The sequence below is a fragment of the Arachis stenosperma genome, chromosome 10 (genome assembly GCF_014773155.1).
Source record: "Arachis stenosperma cultivar V10309 chromosome 10, arast.V10309.gnm1.PFL2, whole genome shotgun sequence".
Lineage (NCBI taxonomy): Eukaryota > Viridiplantae > Streptophyta > Magnoliopsida > Fabales > Fabaceae > Arachis > Arachis stenosperma.
In genome coordinates this window covers 295294-315593 of record NC_080386.1, presented here as the reverse complement: position 1 = coordinate 315593, position 20300 = coordinate 295294, and the positions used below count along the sequence as shown (strand labels likewise).

General features: G+C 34.5%; 2 protein-coding genes across 2 annotated transcripts; one reads left to right on the top strand and one right to left on the bottom strand.

Annotated features, from left to right (window-relative positions):
* Positions 1–308: 308 nt before the first annotated feature.
* Positions 309–8172, bottom strand: LOC130955155 (cullin-4-like). The gene is made up of 17 exons (XM_057881960.1): positions 7661–8172; positions 6757–6872; positions 6295–6641; positions 5580–5760; positions 5267–5389; positions 4872–5159; positions 3815–3940; positions 3580–3681; positions 3445–3498; positions 2808–2914; positions 2655–2715; positions 2430–2561; positions 2178–2315; positions 1990–2070; positions 1752–1832; positions 741–821; positions 309–653 (listed from the first exon to the last, which is right to left on the bottom strand). Exons 1-17 carry the CDS (start codon positions 8169–8171, stop codon positions 540–542), a joined length of 2643 nt encoding a protein of 880 aa, XP_057737943.1. The 5' UTR covers position 8172; the 3' UTR covers positions 309–539.
* Positions 8173–16103: 7931 nt separating this feature from the next.
* LOC130955331 (uncharacterized) lies at positions 16104–16844 on the top strand. Its single transcript, XM_057882171.1, has one exon. It carries the CDS (start codon positions 16104–16106, stop codon positions 16842–16844), a length of 741 nt encoding a protein of 246 aa, XP_057738154.1.
* Positions 16845–20300: the final 3456 nt, after the last annotated feature.

The window sequence follows — 20300 nt, the reverse complement described above, 5'->3', positions numbered from 1 at the left end:
AGAACTCGTTGCATCACACAAAGCGACGAATACAAACAGTGCATCAGAATGATACAAACAGTGAATAAACAAAACGTGGCCAACCGATAACTGTACGTCATTCAACGAGAATGGAATCACAAGAACTATTTTTTTGGGTCATGAAGTGAGAAGTTATTTTTTTAAAAGAAAAAACTCCATTGGTATCTCCCATCTCATCGCGATTTGTTTCCCTTGTTTATTTATATTGCACATAAATGGAATGGAAGGTTAATGACCGACAACTTAATTTGTATCTAAAATAAAATGACATTTTGTTGATGATACCATTTATCTATTAATTCTATTGAATTTCTCGATCATTTTGGAGAATAACTTTGGGTCGCCCAGAATCTTCTATAAAAGGAAAAATTATCATGCGAGATATTATGCTTTACAATAATAAAGTACAGTTGTCGATGAATGGGGGTGGAAAAAAAGAACGGGAATCCACTGTTACTGTACATATGACGAGGGATCAAACATTAAGTTTGCCCCATGTCATTTGAAAATGTGAAAGACTATGCCAGATAATTGTATATTTGGGGGTTGCTCTTGTCCCTCTCCAGATACTCTCTGTCAATCAGGCTTTCAATCCTTTTCTTCAAATCAGCTGGTTTTATTGGAAACTTGAGCTGTTCATAACAAACCAATTCCTAAATCAGTATCAATTCTCACTATAACTATAGGGATTAATAAAATGAGGTGTGGTAATGACTTACCTGTTGGAAGAGTTCGGTAATAAGAAGGGTGTGACTAAGTACTTTCCTCGTCTTCATTATCCTCACAATAGCAGCATCAATCTGCAACAAAAACATACGAGTCATAAGCTTTGTGAGATGAGGTGTACAACGCAAAATTGAATAACTTTTTGTTTTAAAACAAGAACAAAAGAAAAAACCTAGGGCATATACGATAATATTTGATATTGCTTGCATGCAACAGGATTCCTAACCGAGGCATATGCTCTTGTTTGGTTGGACTTGGCAATTTTTTAAGGTGTCCAGTTTATTTTATCTATTCATTTTGAATTGAGATAAAAGTTTTATTATTATTATTATCCTGTTTTATAACCCAAAAAAATATCCTGAAAATGGGAAATAAAATGGAAACAGGGTGGTGCCGCCATTTCAATAAAGTTAAAATAAAATTATAAACTTAAGTTGAAGATAGAAAACAAATCAAACACCTATATATGATATACAAAAATGCTATCTATACACCAAAATCAGCCACTAGTATAAAAAATATGTTGGAATACAAAGTACACATTGGAAACGAGTTAAACAACACATGTATTTATACATAAATACACGATGGCTGATTTTGGTAGCTAATTTTAGTGTACATCTACCATGATATATATATATGATATGTTGATCTAAATTACCTACAATTCCATATTGTAATATTTATGAATTTTAATAATGTAATATAGAAAGGATTAAATTAATGCAGTTTTTTACACCTTTTATCCCTTGAAATCTCTACAAGTTCAAAGGTCACGGAAATGAAAAGATTTGATTGGGAGTGTTAGTGCATAAAAATTGTTCTTCAGATAACATCTTTTCTCATTATTGAATCCGACAGCTTTTCTTTTAGCTTGAGAATTTATTTGAGTGAGCTTTTCTTTAAACTTCAATAACATACAAAGACAAAATATTTTCATGTACTATGGCCTATTGGCCTCTAAGATATGATCTTGAAAAGGCTTTTGAGAACAGAAAATTGACCTGATACTGACGGTCTTGGAAAACTCTTTCAGTGGTGCTTGTGTTTTCCTCCACTGTCTCCTTCAACTGAATGGCATTCACCTGTATTCCAGATGGTGAAGTTAACTCAAATAAAAAATTGAGAGGACTAAAACCAAAGAAAAGCAAAGTCCTTAACTTCCAGAATTGAAACAAAAGTGAAAGTTTGAGATTTCATTTAATCAGTTTCCTAGTGTGATCTAAGCAATGAGGGTGATACCTTTATACGGTAAAGAGGAGCTGTAAAGCCATCATTAAAAGAGAATGAGTCATCATCCTCCACATCTCTACCCTTCGGCGACTGTTGCAGGTTCATCAAAAGAAATCTCCATTAAGACACTAAAAAAGGACCATAATTACAAAATAAATTTTATACACTGGTAATTCTCTAAATGATTCCAAACATACCTTCTGTAGGACACGAACTTTTCCGCATGCAAGCGATTGCAGAGTCCTTCTCAGTTCTTTGTCCTCGATACTGGTAGAGTCCTTGATATCTTGAAAGCTCAGTTTCTCGGCATCATTGAATAGCATCAAAATAACAGTCTGAAATTCAACCAGGAATGCAAAATGAATCCATCCAAAAACGTACGCAGTGCTATATAGACAGCAATACAGATAAAGAAATGATGTTACATAAAGAGGTTTTGATAGGCAAACCTGAAATAGGGAGACTGCCAACTCCTTTTTCCCTTTAGGAAACTCTGCCTTCAAGACACAGTGACCTAATGAATTTTGCCACATCAAACGCCTTCCACTGTATTTGCTCAGATAGAACTCTTTGAAAATATCCTGAAGGAAAAGGAAAAGAAAACAGCCATGTCAGGTGAGCCACTGTCAGGGCCACCAAAAGTTGAAGAGTATTAATCAGGGCTAGTGCTGAACCTGGTAAACATTCAATTCATGAGGAAGTCTAACATCCATGGGTGGATATGTTGGCCAGTAACTGCACACATCCAGCAACTTAAAGTCAATGGAGTAACTGAGCGCAGTAAGTTATAGATCATTATAGCTAAGAAACAAAAGACAACAGCTTACCCAGTTGTCAGGACATGAACACTCATTTCAATTCCTGATGGGAGTTTTGTCCTTGCTTGGGATGACTGTTTGAAGGACTCATTTATTTCTTTTGATAATTCAATGTCCTGAGGGAGAAAATATGCAAGAAACTATGAAATAAAAGCTTGGTAATCCATTAAGTTAGTCAGGTCACGTTGATCATAGTTACAATGAACCATCAAATTAGGACACAATATTAACATAAATGGACACTATCAAAGAAAGTTACCATAATCTTTGTTCATTCAGCAAATTTAAATTTAAGTCATAGTTATTTCATACAAGGGACCACTCTATAGTTGCTGATATGCTGTAGATTTTTACACAACTACAGAAGTATTCACTGGAAGAAGACTTATTTCTCATTTTTCAAACCACAATGGCTCTTCAAATAGAGAGGGAATTTGTGATTCAAAACCCAGTTTCAGCCCCACAGCTGGATCTTAATCGGGACCAAGGACTATAAAGAGAATTTCTCATCTGATACAGATTCTTAATTAAAGGAAGAAATTGAAAACACTATGATTGGTATAGAGAGTACCCACCCAATACGTACCAAACCAAGAGTCTACTAAAGGAATAAAATTGCTAGCCTATAAATTGATTCAGATTATACCTTAAACATTCCTTCCAATTTGTTTGTGAACTGACTGCCACACTCAGTCTTCAACTGTATTGATGAAAGAAAATGGTTAACATAATAAAGTATATTAAGTAATTCAGAAATTAAATGGTAAAGGAAATTGTCAACCTTGGATATCATAGACTTCTCTGCATCAATAGACGCACTTTTTCCCAAAAGCAGTCTTTTTGCAAGATCTTTCTTATAAAAAGCTTCAAACACATCTTTGCCCTTTAAAACAAGAAAATGTCAAGTAATGTTGTCAGTATCAATATCGAGAAAAATATCAGAAGAAATTTAATTGAAAAGTACAAAAAACAGTGTTTATTGTGTAGGTGATTCACCAAAGAAAAATTGAACAAACCTGAATGAACCTAAATAAAACCAGGACTTTATCAAGTGTTCCCTCCAATTCCTCTTCAGAAGTACCCTTGTTACCTGCACGGAGCTTCTCATCTAAGAACTTGGCAATCAACTCTGCTGGTCGGTTCTGTCACACATAAAATAGCAACAGAGTCAGTTCTCAGTTGACTGCAAATCACCAAAACAGAAAAAGAAAAAATCCCCAAGTGTAAAGCAACCACTTCACCTATCTTGAGGAGCTTTGATATTTCACAAGCTCTCTCATGGACACAATATAGTTGATTCATAAACAACGGATGCAGAAATTTATTCAAAATTAGCATGTTATGCTCCATAAAACATAACAGCTAACGTAGATCTTGTTGTCGCATGTTTCTTATGAAGATCTGATTCAGAGACTGTAGCTCATTTTTTTTACAAGGTAGCTAAGTGTTAGCGGAAGAATCTGTTTCGAATTCTAAGTGGGTAGATGTCCTCTCCAGGTGTACTTGTGATACACTTTGAAATGCTTTGGCATTAAAAAGAAGGCTGTTAGGGTTAGGCTATGTTTCTAAATTAAAGCACAGCTTATGGCCATTCTATGCTGAAGTTGATTGATAAGGAAGTGCAAATATCCAAGGATGTCTGTACTCACCTTTTTATTCTATTAAAAATTGTATTACAATCACAGCAACCGGTCACAGTCATAGTATTTGCAAAACATTGAAAGCAATTCAATGGCATGTAAAAGACATCAGCTATATTGATATCTGCAGCCATGGTATTTGTATCAGGTTTGGTTTAATGATTAGGAATTAGGATATAAAATGTTTACTTATGATAGCTAGAGGATAAAATGGTTTGGCAACATTGCTTTTACTACCTCACAGGATCAGGTCCGTGGCAATTGCAAGACTAAAAACTTGGAAGTTAAATGGTAGCCATAAACTTGAGCAGGAAAGTAAAGGTATCAGGAATTAAAGGAAAAAGAACTCAAAACAGTTGGCCCACAACTTACTGAATTTCTATCTTGAGACTTTAACAAAAAGAGGAAAATGACAACATAAAAATGAGAATACCTGTCGTAGATTGATAAGATGCTCAAATGAATCTTTAATGGTGTTAGAGAATACTTCATTCTTATAAAAACTTTCTTCCCATATTCTGTCAAGAGAAGCCTTAAACTCCAGAAGTGAAGAAACCATGTCTTTATCTTTCTCCTCATCCATAACAATGGCCTGCCCAGTTCTCCTTATATATGAACTTAGGGCTTGTCTTAGTGACTCAAGGGCATTGACCCTTAAAAAGAGTGAGTACATTCTCTGAAGGTCTTCAATGCGATTTCCATCCATAAGCACAGAGAAACCCTGTAACACCAAAAACAAAATTCAATAAATGGGGAAAAAAAGGAGGGTGGGGGGGGGGGGGGGGGGTGAACACCCAGAAAAATCATGAAGCTGGTAACAGTCACAACCTTATCAAGAATGGCAGGTATATGACGTTCAAGAAGTTGCTTTTCTGCTGTGGCTATCAGCGGCTTCCTAGTACTCGCATCCAAGTAGATCAGGCATCTGTCGTGTTCCTCTTGCAATCTTGTCTACAAAAATGAGATGAAAGCTCCATTCAGTACATAAACAATGTGGTATGGAGGAAGGGTTCAACTATGCAAAGATAACTATTATGCATGATCAGATAAAATACATACATGGCATGGCAAGATCCAATAGTTAAAGAACTACTTAAAGGAGCTAACAAGATAATAGAAGGGGATAAAGAAAAGGAAGCACCTCCACATGCTTCAAATAATCTGGAACATCTGATTGCTGCATGTATTTCATACCTTCAGCAGCATAAAATTCAGATGTGCATTCAAGAAATGGCTTCTCGAAGCTTTCTGCATATATTCCCAGTGCTGTGAACATCTTCAAAAGATGGTTTAGAAGCGTTCTATCCACTGCTTCACCTAATCTGAAATGCCAGACGAAAAACAGAAAAATGAAAGTTCCATCACAAAAGGACATTTATCCCCCCCCCCCCCCCCCAAAAAAAAAAAAAGAAAAAATGATAATTTAGCTCATCTTTTTTATGTTAAGAGAGATAAATTAATTCACATAACCACAAATAATGGTCATATATAATAAAGGTGTATTCTACTGGGCCAAATTCATTAAAAAATAATTAACAAACTACTCAAGCCAAAACTATTCACAAAATTATCCTTTGTATTTCAACCAGTTACAATGGTTACTGATATATTTTGAAACAGGAAATCAGGAATATTACAAGTATTTACTAATTCTTGACAGCACATGCTCCCTCATGGTCTCATCAGTGTCATATCAACTCACCCCATGCAAGGTAATGGCAAGAAGAAAATAAAATCTATGATGACAGCAAATAGAAAAACCAAGGAAATACACTCCCTGCCACCTGCATACATAGTCATCTATAAAGAGGTCTGGCATTCATTTATAAGATTAGGATTGTAACATAAGGATTTACCTTTCACTTTCAATCATTCTTAGAAGACCAGTAACAGTTTTGTGTTCAACTTCAGGAGATAATGAAAGATGTTTGCGGAAAAGTTGTAAGCCCATGTCCCATAAGGACCGTACATTTGCTGTTTGCTTCACATATGTCCTATCCAGATACAAGGCTATACCCCGAATCATCAACATTTGGTCACAAAGATCCTGCCAACATCTCTCAACTAGAGATAGAAAAACAACCAAATCTGGGCTTTGACCAACCAAAGACTGCAAAGCTGTAGATATATGTGCTTCGCATTCTGTTTCAATTCGCTGATAAAGATTTCCAGCCATTTTATATATGCAAAGATCACTGACAGCCTACAGAAGAGTTCAACATGAAATACTAAAGAGCTATTTCACCATAAAATTCACAGGACAAACCCAAGCCAACCCAACTGTGGATAATAAATAATAACAGAATATCTAGGAATACCTGATAAAGCTTTTCCAAATCACAAGAGTCAGGTTGCTTCAAGAATATAGCACAAATAGCAGACTTCAATTTTGCCCATGTAACCTCCTCAAAATTTGTGGGCAGTGTTGGCTTACCTTTGAAAGGAAAGCAGGGACGTATGAATAATAAATTTAGAAGTTGTCTCTTTGTAAAGCTAAATATTCAAACTTATTTACAATACTACTGTGCCAATTTGTTTTCCAAAGAAAAACAAGAAACTACAAATATGTTCCGCTTCCGCATAAAGAAAACAAGCTTATAGTACCACCATGTGTTACATATACATTCACCATAATAAGAAAATACAAATAAGTTTAGATGTAGAAGGGTAGAAGTTATTGATAGCTATATCTCTAAATTAAATCCCATGATATCGTATCTTACATTATATAAAGTGAATTTCAATTTGGATGCATTGAGTCTTTGCATTTGCATGACCATTCAAGTGAAAAATGCAAGACTGAACCACATTTTCTAATGTGGCAGGATATGATCGAAAGGCAGTTAGTGCATTAAATTTAAATTCTTTCTCTTGGTAGCTGCACTACTTAGGGTCCAAAGTTAACCACAGGCGGGGAACGATAACTAATAGGCAAAAGTGAGTGTTTGGGTCTTACATTAGGAGCTTCTATGTTATGACTGACTCAGTAATTAACTTGTGTGGGTCTATAGACGTAAGAATGACCTAAATAAGTACACCTATTGAGCCCATCTTATTGTTTGCCAAAGAAACTGAACTGTTTCATATCGTGCTTCACATTTTAATAGACTTGGAAAAGCCAGATCAACAGAGAAAAAGCCTATGAGCTGAAAAACGGGAAGAATTAAAGAATATAAGCAGAAATGGAAATTAGGTTAATAGAAAGGGGGATTGGAGGCGCACCTTTGTGGAGCTTGATGAGGAGCTTCTTAGCGGGGTGGGGAGGCGTGGCTTTCTTGCGGGAGAGGTTGGCGGCGGGAGCGCGAGGGTTGTTGGGGGAGGGGGAGGGGGAGGGAGAGGGGGAAGCGGCGGCGGTGGGGTCGTTGTGGGACATGGAGTCGAAAAGGAGGTCGTGGTGGTGAGAGGAGATGGCGTTGGAGTCTAGAGCACAGGCGAGGCCTTGCGACTTGGCTTTTTTCATAGAGCTGTTTGTTTCAGCTGGCGACGGCGACGGCGACGGCGACGAGCGTTTCGTTGAGGGCTGAGACATGAAAATGAAAACACAAGAAAGTGTGTGTTTCTGTTTGCGTTTGAGGGATTCACTTACAGCTCCACCACCATCACCACCACCATTACCATTTCTACTCAAAAAGAGTAGTGAGTGAGTGAGTGAACGAGTGACGATGGATTTGAACACCTTCAGATCATGGATGGGATGAGATGGGATGCCTCGCTCTCCCTCTCCCACGCGCATTCCAATATTTTATGTTTTGTTTTTCCATTATTTAATTTACACATAATTATAATCCCATCAAAATTAATTGAAAAAGTTTTAAATCTTCACATTTTGTACAGAACTGTAACCTTTTTTGACACTATGCTTTCTTGCAATTTATTCCCTAATCTTTGCATGAAATGTAATTTAAATTTTCATTAAAGAATGTTATTTCATGCTTTATTATTATTATTATTATTATCTTGCCGTAGTAGGCTCATAGCTTTTTGGGTTTTTGGTGAGGGATGTAGTAGGCTGATAGCTAGAGCTTGTATTGTTGGCAGTTCACAGTGACTTTTGTATTGGGTTGCAACAGCATTTGGCCCATTTCATCAGATGGAACCGCTACTTTTCCTGCATCATGTCCTGTGGGCCAATCTCTATACATGCATATTGCATGCACTTAAATGCCCCACACACACCAACGCAAGTTGGCACACATGAATGAGGGTGTCTACTTTGTGTGCCTTTGGTGCAAACCAAAAAAAGAAAAACCTACACACTGTTTTTTTTCTTTTGTTTAGAATGTAAAAAAATATTGTATTTAGAGTTCATAAATTAAAACTAAAATTTTAATTTAGACATAAAATTTTAATATATTTAATATTTTCATACAAAATATTAAAATATAACTCAATCTCTTATATACTTTACACCAAATACAATATAAATTTAAATCATTCCTTGAAAAATTTTTAATACCGAAAGAAAAATCTCATTTTCTTAGAGAAGAATTATAGACAAGTATTATTTAATCATAGATTAATATATTACTGTATTAATAGTACGATATAGGTTCACCGGGTTATAAACCTGAGCATTACACTCAATTTATTTTCTCCCTATTTCTCTTATTAGAGCACGCACGTATCGTTGTGACGTTCATAAAAATCATACTCAAAAGCCTCCGATCTTTGGTTGGTAATTTTGTTAAACACCCAACTCTTCATTGATTCACAAGCTCATTGTTCTTCTCCTATTAGTAAGTCTTAGCAATTATTACTTGAGCTTCATGGCTTTAATTTATTTGCTGTAGTTCAAAAGAAACATGCGTGAAAATTAAAAGTAAAAAGTCAAGATGATAATAATATTCAATCTTCTGTGTAGTCTCAAATTTAGAAAGTTATCATGTTAGAATTAAAGCAATAATATATCCTAATAATTTTGGGTCAAATTAAATAAAGGAGATATTAGAATTCAAAGAGAATAAAGACAAAAGTTAAACTTTTCTTTTCTTACTATGATACTTTAATTTGTTTGCTATCCTTCTCTTTTGCAAATTGTTGACAAACTTAAATGTATGAATATGATGTGGAGTAGTATATATGACACACTAATATAAATAGTGATGAGATAGAGATTCATGTGTATAGGTATAATAATTCTAATATCATACATTATATATTATTTAAATACTCTAAAATAAGAGTTGGGAAATAGTTTTCAACTTTATTCAAGATATATTATACATATCGTTATGTCTTACTAATGTTATTTGTGATAGTATTTTAATTAAATATGAGATAATTTTAGAATTGTACTTATAGAAATGTTTTGAGTAGCTAGTCATTAATAATGTCGAGAAAATTATTTTTTCCTTAGTAATCACGTATGGCATTTTAGGATAATATTCTTTTGTTTGACGATAATATTCAAATCATGTTGTCGTTGAATTTCAGTAGATAAAAAACAAAAAAGTCTACTAGGATGTATTATTTTTCATCTGGTTAGTTATTATGTTGAACATTTTTATAGTCATAAATGGTCATGATCTATTATCAGCCACAAATTCTGAGGGACAAGCTTCTAGAAATCCAATCATATACCAAACTTTGAGTATCATTATTAGTGCAATACAAGGTCGGGTTTCATGGCACATGACAATGAAAATTGACAAAAATGGTAAAGAAAAAAGCAAAAAATTCATGACACGCGAAATGGAGAATCTAAGACTTGTTGAATGAATCCCTTGGCCTTGACCAGATTCCAACTTGCGTGCTATTTGACTTGGACTCTGACGTTTCAACTCTCCAGCCAGTATCCTTAGACTACAGTCTACAACTCAAACAATATAATGGTTAACGAAATATATATAACCCGAAAATATTAAAATGGCATATGAGTGTAATATATAATAAAATTAAGAGTAATGTTATATGTACATTAAAATCAGTCATCAAAATCAATTAACAGTATAAAATATATATTAGAATATAAATATATATTAAAAATAAATTAAATCACACATATATTTATAATTTTATATACAAATACATTGTGACTAATTTTAATAATTGATTTTGATGTACAAATAATAATTTTGTAAAATTAATGTATATCTTATTGGAATTTTCAGTGCTTAAATCATTGCTCTTGGTTGGGTTAAAAAGTAAATTTGTGATCCTTTATTCATTATTTTTCTTGATTTGAATATATGTTGTCTAAATATTATCAGTACAATTAGGTATTTTTTAAATATTATTTTTTATTTAATTTAAAAAAATTAATTAAAGACTAAAATTTAAAAGATAAATAGCATTTTTCAATAATTAGATTATACCTTTAAATTACTCACCTAAATCTTAATATTAGGATAATCTTTCGTAAACCTAATAAATTAAACATCTGATATATTTATTATTTATATTATTTAAAATTTTCCTGAATTAGGGCTTTTGAAGATGGAAGAGTCAAACGGAAATAGAGCCCCACTTGCATGCGTATATGAGTATATATAAATAAACATGCATATACATTTACATACAGAAAACACAGTGCATTAAATAAAAGAAGATAGAGGATGAGGGGTGGTGAAGCTCCGAAGATAGTGCAAATTGAGACACGGTATGTGGAGACGGATGCCGTGAACTTCAGGGATGTTGTTCAGAGCCTCACTGGCAAGAACTCATCAACGGATTGGATTGGATCGGCAAGTCATCAAGCAAATCAACTTCACAAACAACCGCCTCTTATTGCTGCTCCTACTACAAACAAACCACCTCAAACTATTCATAATTCCATGCCTTCTTTCAAAGATTTTGATGCCTTGTTGCCATGGTTTTAGGCAGCTACACCTGCATTTTCGTTTTTATATATTTGGAGAAAAATGCAAATTTCATTCTGATATGTATTGTTATTATTAAGTTTGGTTGTAATAATAATATATTGTAAGTTGCAAACTGTATGAATGAGCATTATATATGTTATCAGCTATTAAACAATTTTAAAAGTGAATGATAAATATAGTTCAATCAGAGTGAGTAACTACTTCTAGATGCAGCTACTGATGTAATTGAAAAGTAACACAGCCAACATTGGTTCCAAACTCACTTCTTGCCCTGTACTGATTCTGGACACAATTTTTTGCTCAGTAGAAACGTTTCATTGACTAAGATATGCTGTACTAGTTGGCATTAGCAAAGTGATACACAGTATTATGGTTTTGTATAAAAGGAATTTGAAAAACAGAGGAACAGCAAAGATGGAGACTGGAGATAACCCCCACCATGAAGACCTTATATTCTGTTACAACTTACAATCATCAGAGACGAAATTGGTGCGAGACAGCATAACAGCTTTGGAAAAATAAGTGGGCTGCCATTCTGCTGTTTCACGGAGCCCAGAAGCCCACTGTCTATTCTATTCTCTCCCATCAAGTCCATACACTTTACGGCTCTACTATTTCCAATAAAACTAGAGCATGGCCCGCGCTACGCGCGAGTCATGTAGTTAATTTATTTAAAAAGATTTAAGTGTATTGATACATTAATAAATTAATACTTTTAATTATTAATTTTAATTAAAAAAATATATAATATATAAATTAAAAATAGCAGTTAAAATTATTAGTATACTAATGATTTAGATATGTTTAAAAACTTTTTAATTTATTTTATTATAGTAATGTATATAAATAGTTAATTTATCAAAAAAATAATATATATTGATTAAAAAAATTTGTTAAACATATGAGTGATTAAAAAGATAAATATATAAAATGTAAAGTATTTAATATCTTTCATGGAGCCCATAAGCCCAACCCAGAAGTCCACTGTCTATTCTATTCTCTCCCATCAAGTCCATATACTTTACGGCTCTACTATTTCCAATAAAATATATACACACAATATTTTATTTGTAAAGTCTTTTTTTCTTAATTTAGATTAGAGCAAGTATAAGATGTGATATGTGTTGAATTGACGATTGGTCTGTGATACACTAGTTAAAACCTATTTTGGCCCTAAAATTTTTGACTGACTTCAATTTCGCCCTCTAAATTTATAGTTATCCAATTAACACCCTAAAATATTGAATCATATCCCACATTTGCCCCTATAACTATCTCTGTTAACGGAGATCTGATATGGCACGTTAAGTTAATATGTAAGAAACCTTAAAAAGACGTCGTTTTATGTTTCCTCCCAATTTTCGCTCAATGCGACGTCGTTTAAGGGATTTGTTGAGTTAAAAATATTATAACTGAAAAAAAAAGGGAAAAAAAAGGGGAAGAACATGAAAAAAGCACGTAATCCCATTAATTCCTCTTATTCCCTTGAGGAAGGCTCCCGAAGCCCTTTCCCTTCCTTTCTCAATCTCATCTCTCTCCTTCCTCATCCCTCTTATCTTCCAAATCTCTTCCATCTTCTTATATTTTCTTATTTCAATCATACACTATCATCAAACTCACTTTTCTTCATCACACTTCCTTCTTCTTTTCTACTCTAACTTTATCTATCTAAATTTCATTTATTACAACCCCAAATCATGGAGTTTTAACTTAATGAGTGAGAAAAGTATTCAACCTTTGAGTTCCGGTTATTATTGAGGCTTCAAGGTAATTCTTTGATTCAATAATTAGCTATATCAAATTTTTGTCATCTCTATACTTGTGAGTATAGCAAAATCCGAAATGAATAAGATTATATTAATTGACAATATTAGTAGTAGCTCACAAATATCATTATTGTCATATTCTTAGAGTTGTAAAGTTATTGGACATCATTTGATAGTTCGTTGACGCGCTTAGAGTTGCTTTTGATTCTTTGAAATCAAGTTGTGAGTGGATATTATGTCTATAATTATTTTTAAATATATTATTATCAATATTTATGTTGAATCATTATTTTTGGAGTTTGAAAATATTTTATTATTGTGATTTTTGAATTTTTGAAATAAATATTGATTTGTGAAACTTATAATTTTATAAAAATACACACGAGACAATATTTATATATTTTGTAAAGCATATATGTTTTCTTATTTGACTTTATTAAATTTTAATTAAGTTTTAGTATGCAATCTTATATATATTTTATTTGCTATAAAATTTAGTAGTATGTTATAAGCATTAGAGAATTTTATAAGTGATTTGGTTTGGATTGGTTTGGGAGACTCTGACTAGAAAATCGTAGTTAACGGCGGTTATGACATTAACCTAGATGTATCTGACTCAGACCTCAACTAGCAGGGGCATTGCTAGCCTAACATGTAGGCCACACGTTGGATCTGTTATACCGTACGGGCACACTAGAGGAAAGGGCTACCCTTAGAGGTGGAGCCACCCTAAATGTGTAATATTCGATTTGATTTGACTTATGGAATGAGAACTTCCAAGGACTAAGTAATTATGTAATGGAACCTTTGCTCAAAGTCTAGATTATGTCAATGCTGCATATGCCATAGACAGGATTTTCGTATGAGTTATGTTATTTTGAATCTCAAATTGTTCAGATAGAAATTATAATTTGGCTATGCAAGACTTATGGATTTAACTTTATACTCTCGTTATCAACTTAATATATATAATGCGTATTTTGGAGATGTTTGGTTATGGTTATGATTGGAATATGTTGTTGTTGTTGTCTTTGGATATGGATATTTATTATTGATACAGGAAGATAGTATTTATGTTGGTAATGTTTTAGGAACAGAGGGGGTGCTATCCGTTTTTTTTTTTTTTGAAAATTTGGTCGTTTGGCTTGTTGAGGGACTTGTCCCTTGAGCGTCAGTCATGACTTGGTTCGGGTCATGACAAAAAAGTTGGGTCAACATATAAATGAAGACACAGACGTAACTTGACCCTTCTTCTTCCTTCTCTTTTTCTTCTATTCTTCTTCTCCGCGTTTTTGTTCTTCTTGCATGCTTGACTGTGAGAAAGGAGAATCAGAGTAATATTCATGGTGTATTGGACTGCTGGGTGAAGTTGCTGAACAAGTAGCATTGACACGGAAAGAAACGACGAAGATCAGGTTAGTAAGTGAAGTTTTATTTTTTTTTCACAAAACTTTTGATACTCCGTTCTTGGCTTTTGTTTCAGTTTTTGTATTGCATTGTTATTGTTGAAGCAAGGTGCTGGTTATATTTAGGACATTGGAAGTTGTTGCATGTGAATGATGCTGGGTTTTTTTTTTCTTTGCTGAAGAAGAGAATGTCAATTTTATCTTTTGCTATCTTTGGATAAATGTTATTATGTGTGTGTTATTGCTTGTGTTTAAAAAATTTATTGTTTAAAAATGAATGATGAACTATTATCCCGTTTGGGGTTTGAAGTCAATTGAGCCAGTACACTTTGTTTTTTTAAATTATTGTTGAGATTTTTATTATTTTGCAATGTAGATCGATGATGATATAATAATTGTCATCCACTATGGAGGAAGTTTTGAGACAAAAGAAGATGGAGAAGTGGTGTATGTCGGAGACCAAATTGAACAATTGTTTAGACTAGAGGAAGATACATTGGATGTATTCTTAATAAAAAATTACTACAAGGTTCTAGAATATGACAACTTGAAGGAGTGCTGGTGGCTAGCCCTTGGAAGGCCCTTGAAGATTGGATTGAAAGCACTCTCACATGACAAGGAGCTATTGGAGATGTGCTTTCACGAAAGAATAATGAAGGTGCAGTGCATGTGTACATTGAGCATGGAAATTCTGAACATGAAGGTGATGAGGTTCCACAACTGGTCCCTATGACCCCCCAATCCAAAAACCCTTGTATCAGACACCACCTCAAATCCATCTTCATGTATTCTAAATACACCCTTTGAACAAAATACTATCACATTTCCTGAAGCAAACTCTGCACCCGCACCCCCAAACCAGCTGGATTCTACACTTCCAACTCTAAACCTTAAACCCAACCCACCTCAAATCATCCAGTTCAGCCCACCTCTAAACCTGCAGTCCAGCCCAAGTGAAAGCCTACAAGGAGACCCAACTCTTCACCTACAAGCCATCCCACCTTAGATCCTACACCCCAGTCCACCACCTCCACACCTCTAGCCCAGCCCAAGCCATGTTCTTCTAAACAAAAAATAAATAAATATGAGAAGTCTATTCCACCCACTACTACAAAGAAGTCTGCAACAAGTGTCAAAAAGAATTCAAAGTCTACCCCCAAAAAAAGGCGCTGTCAAGAAGGTACCAATACCACCACCAAAATAAGTGACACGATCAGCTTCAAGATTTGCACCCAAAGGGGAGAAGGCTGTTGGTGATGTCTCTACAGTGACATTAAGCAGTGACAGTAGTGACTCGTATGAGAGTACGGAAGATGAGCTATATAGACCTGGACCCAAAGCTTTTGATAATTTAAGTGATGATGATTCTGATTCTGAGATTGCTGCAGCAAGAACCAGAGTGTTGAAAATGAAGAAGAATAAGGCAAAAAGTAAGATATATCTCGAAGACTTGTGTGAAGAAGATGAGCTGATAGTTCAAAATTCTAATGAGGAAGTTGATCTGGGTCAAGTGATAGAAAAAGTTAGTGAGGTCCAGCCACTATATGACGCCTTTGATGCATACCACGATGATTTCGATGAAAATGATTCATGAAAATTTGAGAAAATAAAGACCCCACCTAATTCAGACAAAGAATCTTATGTGGATGATGACGATGCTTTCCCAATGTTCATGGAGGGAGCAAGATTTGGAGAGCTAAAGTTGGAGGTCGGGATGAAGTTCAATAGCAAACATGATTCTATTAAGGCAGTGAGAGAGTTCACCATACAAGAGGGGAGACAAATCAATTTTAGAAGAAATGAGAGTTATAGGGTGAGAGCTGTTTGCAAGTACAAGAAGGAGGGTTGTAAGTGGGTTGCATATGCCTCTATAGATCATGAAGAGACTTACTGGCAGTTGAAAACATTCAACAACAACCATACATGTGCAAGGAGGACTAAAAACAGGACAGCAAATAGGAAGTGGCTAGCCTCAAAGATGATAAAGAAAATAAGAAAATATCCTAACCTTAAGCATGGAGAAGCATCTGATTACTTCAAAAGGAAGTGTGATCTTGACTTGAATAAATCCTCTCTGACTAGGGCCTTAAGTGATGCAAGGAACATTGTATATGGGGATGCGGCAGCACAATACACACTTCTCATAGATTATGCAGAGACATTACTGAAAAGTAACCCTGTATCAACTGTTAAAATAGGAGTGAAGCCACAACCTAAAGGAGAACCAACTTTTGAAAAAATGTACATATGCCTCGATGGATGCAAGAAAGGATTCAAGGCTGGGTGTCGGTCTCTAATTGGACTAGATGGAGCCTTTTTGAAGACACACTTTAGAGGACAAATACTAGCCGCAGTTGGACAAGACGCTAACAACCACATATGTGTCATCGCTTGGGCCATTGTAGAGGTCTAGAACAAAAAAAAATTGGCGATGGTTTTTGGAGCTTCTGTTGGATGATCTGGGTGATGTAGCCTCTAACAACTGGTGCTTCATGTCGGACATAAACATTTAAGCTTTAAAAAATTTGACTACAACTTTGGAGGACTCTGTTGGGACATAATTTAAATTTAAGGGATCAGATAGAGTCATAAATTTTTATTTGGGGGGCTCAATTGGGGCTCGATAACAGTAACTACTAATTGTGCTGCATATTATGGCAGGGATTAATTCCAGCAGTCCGTGAATTGATGCCTAGAGTGCACCATAGGTTTTGTGTGTGGCACCTGTGGAAGAACTTTAACAAGCAATGGAAAGAGTAAGAGTTAAGAACCATGTTATGGGAATATGCAAGAGAGACAACTAGGCATGACTTTGAGCAGAAGATGGAGAAGGTAAAGAGAAAGAATGAGGATGCCTAGGCCTACTTGAACAAATGGCCGAAGAAAAGTTGGACGAAGGCATACTTTGACCATGATTCAAAGCTGAATAACATTTGTAATAACGCGTGCGAAGTTTTCAATGCAAGGATAAAGGAGTATAGGGCAAAGCCTATACTCACTCTACTAGAGGAAGTATTCATGTTCGTGATGATAACAATTGTAAAAAACAAAGTGAAGTTACAACACCACATTGGCAGGTTATCTTCTATTCAGAGGAGCAGACTAGAGAAGATAAGGAAGGAGTCACAAAAATGGCGTTTGGTGTGGTATAGTGATGATGACTATCATAGATTTGAGATTCATGGGTGGCCAACAAACATGGTTGTTGACTTGAAAAAGTAGATATGCACATACAGATTCTGGCAGATCACAGGTATAAGATTTTTTTTCTTATTTGGTAGTAGTTGTAAAATGTTTCAGATAATGTAGAAGAAGTCTCAGTATAGTAGGCCTCAGGCTCCCAAGATTCGGAGAAAGCCAGGTCCTTTGAAGCAGAAACGACGAAAGGATGCAGATGAAGAGCTTTGAGAAAGTAAGAAAAATAAGACAGATGCAACAAAACTACCTAGAAAGTACAAGGAGTTTTCTTGTGCTTACTGTGGGACAAAAGGTCACACGAAGAGAAGCTGCTCCCATAGAAAAGCTGATGACATTACAGCTGCCCTTGCTGCTGTAGCAGCTGTAATAGCTAAGGAGAAAAACAAGGGTTCTAATGTAAATGAAGCCATAGAGGGTCAGTCTGCACAAGACAGAGAAATAGAGGGTGACCCTGTTCCAGCAACTGATGTTGCCATTTCTGCAGCCCCAACAATAGGTAATGCTCCTTCAGAGATTGTGCTATCAGAAACACCTTTTTTACAGTCAGATAATGGAGATCAGGAACAAGTAAGAATCCAATATGTCTTATTATTTGTGTTTTTAATGTTTATTTTAAACTACTGTTTAATTTAATTGTTACTTTGATTGACGAGAACTTGTATTCTACTCATGCAACTATAGGTAATTCCTGCAACAAGACCCAACAAATTACAACCTAAGAGTAAAGCATCTCCAGCTCCAGGATCATCAAGTGTTGACCCATTGCAAGGAGCAAGTGTTGGAACATCTTTAAGGATGGCTGAATTTATGAAATTTTTTCCAACACCAGAAGTGAAGCCATCATTCAAACCTCCTAAGAAGAAATGAATGATGTTTAGTTGTGATGGACTATTATAGTCAGGGTAGTTATTTTCTTAATTATGTTTATCTTGTGTCACTGGAAGATGGTTATGTGTGTCTAAATACTTGGCTATTTTGTTAAAGAATTTTTGGATATATTTTGTTCATGAGTTTCTGGATATTTGTTTAGTTATTGGTGAGCAATGCTTTTGGATATGCCACTATGAATGCTCTTTTTTGGACTCTAAGTATTCAGAAAGGAGGGTTACAAATTAGAGTTTTATTATCTATGGGAGAATTAAATTAAGTTCTTTCAATTTTTGTCACATCATTTACTCATTACACATCTATTTTGGCAAGGTGCCACATGGATATACATTCTGTCAACTTAACGGATCACATCAAATTTTCGTTAACAACAATAACTACAAAAACAAATGTGAAGCATGATTTAATATTTTGGGATGTTAATTGGACAACTATAAATTTAGAAAGCAAAATTGAGGCCAGTCAAAAATTTCAGTGACCAAAATAGTTTCAACTCGTGATACACATCTTTGGGCAAACATAAACATGTGATGTGCGTCCTAATTCCCTTTTGGTGTCTGCACAGCAGATAAACCTCCCATACCTGCCACCTATCTTTCCTTTTACACCAATTTTCAACAAATTATAAATCATGCTCTTCACTCTTTACTCATACGTTCTGGATTATATTCATATCAAAGCTTAAAGATATTCTTCTTTTTGACCTACACAAGGGATCAAACATTATATTGGGTATATCATATCATAATAAATTACTAATAGGAGGCTTAGCAACAGAGATATTAGTTACGCATCTTTTTCACAAACCATATTATTTTATTTTTGGCACACACAAGCAATATTATTTAACATATAGTTCAAAACTTAAACATGAAGTACCTGCAAAAAGGTGACTATTCAAAATTCAAAATAGAGTTCTAAATTTAACCCCATATATTAACAACTATAATACCTGAATAATGAAAATCACCAGACTCATACACTTTAATAGGAATATTAATGATTACCATAAAGCCACGAATAAACGTAATTAAAAAGAATCTTGAATGCATTTTATATATCATTTAACCATTATAGTATATTCAGAAAAATGTTACGCATCAATATAGAAGTATTCATGGAGTGATGCATTAAGGTATCTCTTTAGCATTTTGTTAATATAATAAAAGGTGTTACGGATAATGGCATACAATGTAGGCACTTTGCATCAAAGGAACTTTAAAGACGTAAGCTTATTAGCTTTGTCTTCTTTTTATCTCTTTTAGGAGTTAGATCACATGCATGTGCCGATGCCATTTATAATAATAACTTAATAATAACAAATAAAATAAAATGTTAATCGTCTATTACTAGCTACTGCAATTTTAATTTGTATTAACATAGAGATGAATGAGGTGATGATGATGATGTGACATGGATGAGCTTACTAGAGGTAGCATAGTGATACAATTAATAAATTGAATGAATGAAATATAATTGCCCAACATGTCACGCAAGTTATGGCTACGTCTCTATGAATGGTTTACTGTGTGTAACTATAGGAAGCTGACTGAAAAGTCAACCATATCCACAACCATTGAATAATTAGCTTTATCTTAGGAACAATGTCTCATCCATCCAAGGAATTAATAAGACAGCTTTTATTTGTGGAAGAGCACAAGGCGAAGAGTAATAATATAAGTATCCCACTACCTTTTCATTAAGATCTAACATATTATGACGTTTCATATCCTTCAAACTTCTTTGTAACTTATTATACAACTACCGATACATCATTTTTCGT

Bases quoted from the DNA above. Each gene is read 5' to 3' on its own strand.
- LOC130955331 (XM_057882171.1), top strand. From the start codon at position 16,104: ATGGAGGGAGCAAGATTTGGAGAGCTAAAGTTGGAGGTCGGGATGAAG.
- LOC130955155 (XM_057881960.1), bottom strand. From the start codon at position 8,171: ATGCGCGTGGGAGAGGGAGAGCGAGGCATCCCATCTCATCCCATCCAT. The intron at 6,873-7,660 runs GTGCGCCTCCAA...TTCCTTTCAAAG, and splicing joins CCTCATCAAGCTCCACAAAG to GTAAGCCAACACTGCCCACA. The intron at 3,499-3,579 runs GTTGACAATTTC...TCATCAATACAG, and splicing joins AGAAGTCTATGATATCCAAG to TTGAAGACTGAGTGTGGCAG.